This window comes from Solanum dulcamara, chromosome 7 (genome assembly GCF_947179165.1).
Source record: "Solanum dulcamara chromosome 7, daSolDulc1.2, whole genome shotgun sequence".
Lineage (NCBI taxonomy): Eukaryota > Viridiplantae > Streptophyta > Magnoliopsida > Solanales > Solanaceae > Solanum > Solanum dulcamara.
Window position 1 is genome coordinate 76,737,862 of NC_077243.1, and position 9,293 is coordinate 76,747,154.

A 9,293-nucleotide genomic window follows, 5' to 3' on the forward strand; every position below is an offset into this window, starting at 1 on the left:
TCAAATTCTTTTTCTCTACTGAGCGTAAGATATGCGCACACTATACCCTCCCTATCCCTGTAACGAATCAGCAGAACAGGCTGGACAATCCCAGGCGCAGTACCAAGGATAAGCAAGTGCCAAAATACCTGGACCACTATGTGGTCCCAAATCCCAAGGTGTTACCAACCCTGCCAAAATCGTTAGCCACTGGATAAGAATTGCAGAAGCTAAAGGCCTTATAAATAGGAGAAGAACTCACTAGGGAGGGGGTGGATGAATTTGTCTTTCTGTTGCTTAGAATTAGATCTGGAACCTCCCTTTTCTCTTTTTTTTCCTTTGTTTTACTCTGTCATTCCAACAAGAAGAGGAACAAGTCCCTCTTTGTGGCCTGAATCAGTTTATCTTTAATCCCAAAATTCCTCTTGTTACATTTGGTGCTTTCATTGACCCTTCTTCTACCAATGGGTGACGGTGGCCACAACACACGTTTGAAGTCTCTTGATAAGGCTGCAGGTTCAATAGAACCCATTTACCTTTGGCTTAACTATGGCTACACAAGTATAATAAGGTCATCTCTCTAAACCCACCGATTCTATATCTTGGATTCGCCTCTGGCATGAATTTCCTGTATGTGCAACAATTATTTTTCATATAGCTAACCAACACAATACAATACATGTATATAACCAATGAAACAGACAACATAGTTACTAACTTACTATTACATTCAAGTGATCTTACAACTTTGCACTCTAAAATCTACATCTGGTTGTTGCCCAACATAAACAAGCACAAAAATGCCCCAACATAACTACTCAATCACGACGAATCCCTCAAATAATGTCCAGGAACAGATACAATTCTGGCAGTCCTACGATTCAAACTGCTTACCTTGAAAAGTCTGTCCGAAATTCCAGATCTTCGGAGCAACGTTGTAAGACGTCAAGGTGACTCCATCACTGCTTGTTATCTCGAAAGAAAGTGGTTGATTCTTCAAGTCGGCGCTTATATGCCAGTTTTGGCCCCAAATCCTACCCATAGGGAGCCATCCTGTTCTTGAACCCTTAACTTTTGCTGCCACTATGTCACCCGCGCCTGCGACGTTACTGATTAACACAGACAAGAATATTCCAGCACCATTGATCGTGAATCGAACTCCTCCTTCCTTTCTGCATTTGATTCTGTTGGAAATGGTGGGAAAAAAAACATGCAGTGATTAATCTATAAACTGGAAGAACTAACAAAAACTTGAATTTTCAAATAAATAGGGAATTATACATGTACTTGCTAATAATGAAGATACAAAACTATACTGTATCTGGAGTTCACAGGAACTTTTGCAAGACTCAAGCAGAAGACATCGACAACAACAAAAAACCCAGTGCCTTCCTATGCCACCTTTGAGAAGGTAGATAATTCGTTTTTGAAAGACCTTCGGCTGAGCAAACAATGAAAAGAGGCAATAGCAACAAATGAAACAACAATATAATAAGATACTGAAACAACAGGTAGTGATAGAAATCTAAAAATAAGGGAACGAAAAGAATAATAGCAACTCTGGGAAAGGGAATGAAATACGCCTGACTACTAACTACATTTATGCTAATTCTCGACCTCAACACCCTCCTATCAAGGGTCACGTCCGTGGTGAGCTATGTACATCTCTTATTCATTAAAACAAGGCAGAGTACCTACAGACCTCCTAAATTTGGTGTGTTTTATTCGGATCCCTTAAACTATATTTGATCTTGATTACCTCCTGTATTATAATTGTTATCTCCTCAAATAATAACTGATCAAATGTAGCAAAATAGCACAGCAGATTAGTCACTACAACAAAATAATATAATATGATAATCGTCTCGACTCGAGTTTCCGCTGTAGGATTGATCCAAATTTGCCACTCCTTGGGCGAGGCCTTCTGTTCTATGAACACCCGAAACAACATATACTAACAGAAACAGAAGAAATCTCGAGAGGAATACAACTGAACTAACCTACGATACTGAACCGGCATATTGGAAGCTTTCCAAATAGCAATTTTCTCAAAAGCTTCAATTGGCAGAACAAAATGAGCATTCGGAGGGTTACAATGTCCACCGCCATCAGGTTCAAATCCAAAATTCGGAGCACAAAAATTTGTCGCCGTAACAATAATCGAAGTACCCGGAATACACCATCGGAGTTCTTCAACACATCGAACTTCAAAGCAAGCTCCGCAAATCTGACCCTTTTCGAATAGCACAGTACTTAATCCAGCTGTAGATTTACCATACCCACTTCTCTCTAAATCACCATACCCGCACGCACCACCTACTACATCCCGCGGATCTGCGGGAGCGTAGTAGGTGGCCCGGCCCGGCCGCCACTCCAATTTGTGAGCGGCGGCCGTTGCGGTGGAGGAAGACGGTGACCAATTGTAGTGGGAGTGAGCTAGTGGAAGTGTTGTACACAGTGTGAATGTTAGTAATAATTGTAGCAGCATTTTTGATAGTACTGAGAATTTTGGGAATTGGGAAATTTTATCACTTCTCTACCATATTTTTTTTTTCTTCCGGACCCGACTAATCATGCAAGATTCATGTAAGACGAAAACACCTCTAACATAGTTATTTCTGTGTCCAAAATTTAAACTCGAATTTTTTTTAGTTATAATATTTTTTATTTTCTATACAATGTCGGGTATTCATATCGATATTAGAGAGATTTGAATTGACACCACATAAATTAATGTTTCCTTATAGGATTTTTTTTTTCCATAGAAAGAATTTAAAACGCGAAGCATCTAATTAAATGTGTAGAATCCTATTCAGCTCATACAATTCAAAAAATTTAATTATTTTAAAAAAAAATGTTCTCTAATAAAATTATTTTATTCGTTTTATGATGCTGCTTGGGATAGCTACAATAGAATTTGGAGTGTAGATAAAATGGAGGACAATGGCATTGGGACCATGTTTCATAACTCAACCACAATTAGTACAATTAGGTTCTTCATATTAAATACAAATATAAGATTTGAGACGAAGCTACTAAAATATAGGTACCGAATCCATAGATTTTTCTATAGCTCTGCCCTGCTATGGAGCACACTACATGCAAGTAATTGCAAACTAGTAGATTTATTCACTATGAAGAAGAAATATATATGTCAATTGAAATTAAGATAGAGGATACATATAATTGTGTGGGATCAAAATAACAAAGGGTTGAATCATAATTACAAGAATCTAAATTTGAGTATTCGGAGTTTCTAGAGCTCCTTGTAAGGCTCGTTGAAAAATTCGTTGTCGGACTAAATTGCGGAAACTAATAATTACAATTTTTTAATTTAGAATACATTGAAAACAAATAAAAGTACACTAAAATATGATTTTGATGACAATTGTCTCATATATTGAAGAAATTAATACTTAAAAAAGGCATAAAACTATGGAGAAAATAATCTTCTGCTAACTGATACTTCTTATAAGGTTAGAACTTTGAAACAACTTCGCCAATTTTGAAATGCTGAAATGTGAAAAAAGATTAAGCTCTAATTAGCATACAAGTGGACGTGCCGGAGTGGTTATCGGGCATGACTAGAAATCATGTGGGCTTTGCCCGCGCAGGTTCGAATCCTGCCGTCCACGACTTTTTAAAATTCTTTTTTCATTCTTATATTTACATCATATAAGCAAATAAACTAGAATTTCATGTTTTGTACTCCTTCCGTCCCATTTTAGTTGTCAGGTATACTAAAAATAATTGCCTCAAATTAGTTGTCAATTTAAACAATTAATTACTTTTTTTCAATTATATCCTTAATAATTAAGTTGTTTTTGAAATGTGAAAAAAGTTATTACTGTAACTCTATTCTATTAGTACCTTTTTTCAAAAGGTCATTTTAAAGCTAAAGACTACTTCTTTTTAAACTTTTGATATTTCTTGTCTATTATTCAATACAGAATACATCAATCTATGATATGTAATGTATAAATTTAATAATTCATTAATAGAGACTAATTCTCATAATGATTGAAGAATATTTATAGTAGGATTTTATTAGTCAAATTGCATCACTTATTAATTTTTCTTAGATGTTGTGCAAGATCTTATTCTGACAACTAAAATGGGACGGAGAAAATATCAAATAACTGTGATACAACATTTCCGAGCCCGAGGTTGCGCACATTTCGTGCCTTTCTAGTTTCAAAATTAGAACATTTTTTCCTTTTTGATATCGAAAGGAACGAGCCCAAGCACCTCTCACTTTTTTTAGGTAAAGAATCTATCTATCTACCTAGTTTTGATATAAATTTCCCTCAACACAATTTACAGATGTTTCATGAATTTCTTGATGGATAAGTTTGACGACTCAGTAGAATTGAGGAATTGAGTTTCTTGTCTGATAAATTTGATCTATAATTTGGACCGTCCACGCATTTTCTAAGTTTTCATTCTTATTTTAACATTACAAACAAATAAAACTAGAATTTCATGTTTTATCAATTAACAAATTCATTTATTACTTTGGACTGTTGCACAACAGTTTTTCTACCGTATGATTTTTTCTTTCTTTCCTTTTTTCTGAAAAATACTATTAAATTTTTTTTTTTAAGAAAAGAAAAAGAATAATACGTGCCCACGACAATGACTAGAAACTTTTACTTTTCACTACATGCAACAATTACACATTCTTCAAATCAAATTTTCCTCCCGCTTCACCCTGTCTTCTTTTTCTTCTTGTTTCGATATTTGAATTCGTCTATTCGTATTGAAATTCAATTAAATTTAAGTTTATATCGTAAAATCTCATATCAAAAGTAAAGCATCATACTATACAAGGTTCAAACCTGAAATTTCTAATTAAAGAATATCTATAAAAAATATTTATCACTCTATCACAATCCTTATCGATGATTGATTCTTCATTAGTACTCCCTCCATTTCATATTAAGTGAATTTGTGAGGCAATGCACACATATTAAGAAAAACATTTAAGGACATAATTTGAACCATACTTTCCACTATTGCCCTTTGTGAAATCATAAATATAACTTTGTAAGTAGTGTGACTTATCTCCTAAAAAATATAAAACTTTAATAAATGAAACGGTAAATATGAAAAAAGTTTCAAACATCTATCTTGAACTTCGAACAATTTAATTATTTTGAACAATGAATTTTTTTTTAAAAAATCACTTAATATAAAATAGAGGAAATAGTTCTGTTTCCCAACATTCATGAAAATAATTTCTTACATTGTATAAGTATTTGAGAAATCCACATAACTAACATTGGATTCTTTTTTTTTCTTAGTAAATGTCGAGAATTTCAAGAATAGATCTATTACAAAGTGGACAACAACCTCGATTTACCCAAAGCTCTCTTGAACACACCCTGCAAAATGTGTGACCACATGGTATAAATGCTGCTCCTTTTTTCCTTCTCATGCACACACAACACACACTATCACTACCAACCCCCACCTCCTCATCTTCCATTAATAATTCTCCTTCATAGATCTCTGTTTCCTCTAACAACTTCATCAACGACATTCTCGTCGGCGTCCCGAGCATATTCCCCGGGCTGCCACTTTCATCGGGCCTCAGGCCCGAATTTGAGTTTGAACCAGGCCTTGGGCCTGAATGAAGGTTGATTTCATTATTGTCATGTGTTGGTACATTTCTCTGACTGCTTTCAACGGGCCTCAATGGGCCTGAATTTGAGTTCGGGCTGGGCCTTGAGCCCGTGTGAATGTTGATTTCATCATTGTCATAGTCCGCTCTGAAGTGGCGTTCTGCGGCCAATGCGGCTGCCAAGTTCATACCGGAACTACCTCCTCCCACCGCCAGACATGTTGTCGTAGCAGACAATGTTTCTGGCGGTGTGTGGATATGATGACTCTGCACTTCTACGTCGTCGTTTTCATCTTCGTCGTCAACGACATTAAACGACGTTGCTGGCATGATACCCCAAGTGGACCCGCAACATCCAATTCCTTTTAATCCTAGCCGTTCAGTTAGACTCTTTCGTCGTCTTATAACTTGATCACCACCGTCCATTTCAGCTATTTCTTTTTATTTGATTTTTCCTGCAAATTTAATTAAAACCGAAGATTTCATCTAATTATTTGAGCCATTTATAGATGAAAATTTCGACATAGGATAACACAAAACATGTGTGTCTATAAAAAATTTCACCACTCAATAACTAAGTGTGTATCTCATTAGAATTAGATAGAGTCTGAAAATGATAGAATATAAACAAATATTATTCCTACCCAATAAAAATAAAAGGATTGTTTTCCAAAAATAAAAAAAAACCGCGGGACAATATGAAAAATTACCCGATATGCATGTTCAATGGTTTCGATTGAATTTCAATATTTCATGATACACATATGAATAACAATAATTTTAGAAGTATTATAAATTTTACCTTAAGAATTGACCCGTGGAGAGCGGGTTGTCGCGTGCCTATCGAGGATGGACTGAGAACGGTTCCTTCAGGAGATTGAATCGGCACGGACAAGGAAAATTCGACTGTTTAGCTAAAAGAAAAGCACTTCAATACCTATCATGTTTAAATTTTAAATTGTCTCTATGAAAGGAAAATACAAAAGGTATAAAAAAGAGAATTAATATATACTTACCAAGAATCAAAAATGAAATTAATCCTCCATGGCCACTACTACTATCAACTCTTTTATTGATTCAATTTGAAAAAAAAAAAGATGGAAGGAAGTTAGAAAATGAGATATTTTGGTAAGAAAAAAATGGGAAGTCAATGAAATGTGGTGTGTTTGTGGAAGAAAGATAAGAGAGGACTAGTAGGTATATATGACACTATTTTTCTTCTATTAATTGATGCTTTGAATTTGAAAACAAACAAAAAGACAGAATGGAAGGAAGAAAAGAGCAACAAAAGGAGAATAATTGGTGTGGTCTTCTTTCTAACTTCTAAGGTAGTTTAAATTACTTTACTTTATTTGGTTTGAAAACTAATATAGGTGGAGGGAAGGAGCTAGAATATTTAGTTTATTATGTTTATTGAGTTTTGAATAAATTCTTTATTTTACTTGGCATTTTTAATATATATTTAAAAAAATAACTATTTTCCTTCATATTTTACATGTCATATAAATTATTGTTTCTCAATAAGTATAAAGTTTAAAATGGACAAGTAAAAATAAACAGACAAAGTATTCAATAAACAGTTAACACAAATGCATGATTTGTGTTAAAGTTAATTTAAAACCTACTTCGCATCTGAGATCAAAGGTTAATTATTTATTTGTAGGTGTCTGGAAAAAGAGTTTTTGAAGTTAAAGTTAAGAATATTGAAAAATCAAAATTATAATTGAACATATATTTTATTTATAAAATAAATAAATTTTATAAGTAAAAATAATTTTTCACTTGAAAAACTCATCTTCAACAACTAATCAAAATATCAGTACTCTAATTTATAACCATATGATTTTATTTTATTTTTAAAAAAATAGAATAAAAAAGGAGAAAAAGATCTCTTTCCGAATGGCTCCTATAAGTCCTAAGGTTACTTTATTTAACTTGAAATTAAATGAACAGAGATTAATAATTATTTTATTTTCTGATTAAAAGTTTGAGTCTTGGACAAGAATTCCTATTTTTTTTTAATTTATTGAATTAAATATTTGAGAAAATTTCGTGTTTGTATTAAGGTTTTAATTAGATTAGTCGCCGGCCTTAAGTAAAGTCAAAAGCCATCGATGCAGCCTCACGGATGTAGATTTTTCCATGTGGCATTTGCCTTTGGCTTTACGATGTCTTTTTCTAACGCCTTAATTTACGTGACAGAATTTTATTTAGTTTAAATTTTTTTAAAATTTGTGATTTGAAATAATTTTTAAAATATTTATGTGACTATAAATTACTCTCATGACAACTAAAAAGGAGTGGACGAAATATTTCATTAAAAATAAAATGATAATTTGAAAGTTATGTTCTTTCTAAATATAAAAGGTGAATTTATATTTGGAATGAATTAAAAAAAATGTGTCACATAAATTGAAACAAGTATTTACTACTCTATTCATTTTAATTTGTTTGTCATATTTTGACCTGACACATAATTTATGAAAATAAAAAAGATTTTTAAATTTTGCGGCCTTAAATTAAAAACATATTAAATTTACCAAAATAACTTTAAATCATGTGATCTTAATTATATTGTATGGAAAGTTGGAATTAAAACGTTGTTAAAAAAGAAAAAAAATATTCTTCTTAAATAAATTAAAAATAAAAATAGTACAAACAAATTAAAGCGGAGGAAATATTTACTTTGTCCTATCATCTTTCTTTATGTTCAACGATTCAATTTGTCGTTTGAGTCGTTAAACCACACATGTTATACCCTTTTTTAGTAGTAAATAAAGAAACATAAACTCCATATTGGTTTGTTGGCTTTAGTATCATTGTTATTACTTTATAATTAGTATTTCTCATATGTAATTTCATTTCTCCCAAGTTTTTTAATCTGGCCAAAATTAAAAGAAATGTCGATCCAATAAATTATGTATAGTGTCGCTAAATCAATTTAAACAATTGATAGGAATGCTGAAAAATGAGTCGCACCTTTTGAATTTCTTTCATTCGCTCATGCTTCAATTTTTAAGAACTTATTTGGATGGCCTTATAATTTTATAACTTATTTTTATTGGCTTAAAAATATGTTTGTTTATTTTATCAAAATATTATAAAAGTGATTAAAAACTATTTAAATTTTAAAATACATTAAATAAACCAATCAAAGGTTCTAAATTTCCCTATTGCTATGTTGATTTAGTCAAGAAAGATTTACACGTTAGTTTCATATTATATAACGTGTTTAACTAAATATAAAATTTAAGGGGGGAAAAAGGCAAATTGCTAATTAATGTATGAATTAGTTTCGGAATTATTTATTTCACCATATGATTGGATAACCAATTCCATAGAATATACCAATTTATGAGATAACTTTGTTTATCCCTATCTCTCGTACCATACAACCCCTAAGTTTATACCACTAATAACAATATCTATACTAAAAGAATTTTGACGGAGTGGTAAGTACTACATCATTTTTACTCTGACATCTCAAATTCGAATCCTCTTGGGTATGCCAAAATTCTCGGGTTCGGTACCGAACACCAGATGAAACAAAAAAAATACAAAAAATTCCGTTACCGGGAATCGAACCCGGGTCTCCTGGGTGAAAGCCAGATATCCTAACCGCTGGACGATAACGGATTTATGTAAAAACATTACATTAACATATAGATAATGGTGGGAAAAAACAGTACAT

General features: G+C 32.6%; 2 protein-coding genes and 2 non-coding genes across 8 annotated transcripts; 1 reads left to right on the forward strand and 3 right to left on the reverse strand.

Moving 5' to 3' along the window:
• Window positions 1–612: 612 nt before the first annotated feature.
• Window positions 613–2,605, reverse strand: LOC129896382 (expansin-A13-like). The gene is made up of 2 exons (XM_055972262.1): window positions 1,980–2,605; window positions 613–1,163 (listed from the first exon to the last, which is right to left on the reverse strand). Exons 1-2 carry the CDS (start codon window positions 2,465–2,467, stop codon window positions 854–856), a joined length of 798 nt encoding a protein of 265 aa, XP_055828237.1. The 5' UTR covers window positions 2,468–2,605; the 3' UTR covers window positions 613–853.
• A 927-nt stretch (window positions 2,606–3,532) lies between these two features.
• Window positions 3,533–3,614, forward strand: TRNAS-AGA (transfer RNA serine (anticodon AGA)). Its single transcript has one exon. It is a non-coding gene; the product is annotated as a tRNA-Ser (tRNA).
• Window positions 3,615–5,163: 1,549 nt separating this feature from the next.
• LOC129895042 (uncharacterized) lies at window positions 5,164–6,914 on the reverse strand. 5 transcript variants are annotated; one of them, XM_055970674.1, is made up of 3 exons: window positions 6,619–6,914; window positions 6,405–6,469; window positions 5,164–6,057 (listed from the first exon to the last, which is right to left on the reverse strand). In XM_055970674.1, exon 3 carries the CDS (start codon window positions 6,026–6,028, stop codon window positions 5,279–5,281), a length of 750 nt encoding a protein of 249 aa, XP_055826649.1. In that variant the 5' UTR covers window positions 6,029–6,057; window positions 6,405–6,469; window positions 6,619–6,914; the 3' UTR covers window positions 5,164–5,278. The 5 variants fall into 5 exon arrangements, with proteins under 5 accessions (XP_055826649.1, XP_055826645.1, XP_055826648.1 ...); XM_055970670.1 differs by having other exon boundaries at window positions 6,405–6,516; window positions 6,619–6,913; XM_055970673.1 differs by having other exon boundaries at window positions 6,405–6,530; window positions 6,619–6,913.
• A 2,252-nt stretch (window positions 6,915–9,166) lies between these two features.
• TRNAE-UUC (transfer RNA glutamic acid (anticodon UUC)) lies at window positions 9,167–9,238 on the reverse strand. Its single transcript has one exon. It is a non-coding gene; the product is annotated as a tRNA-Glu (tRNA).
• Window positions 9,239–9,293: the final 55 nt, after the last annotated feature.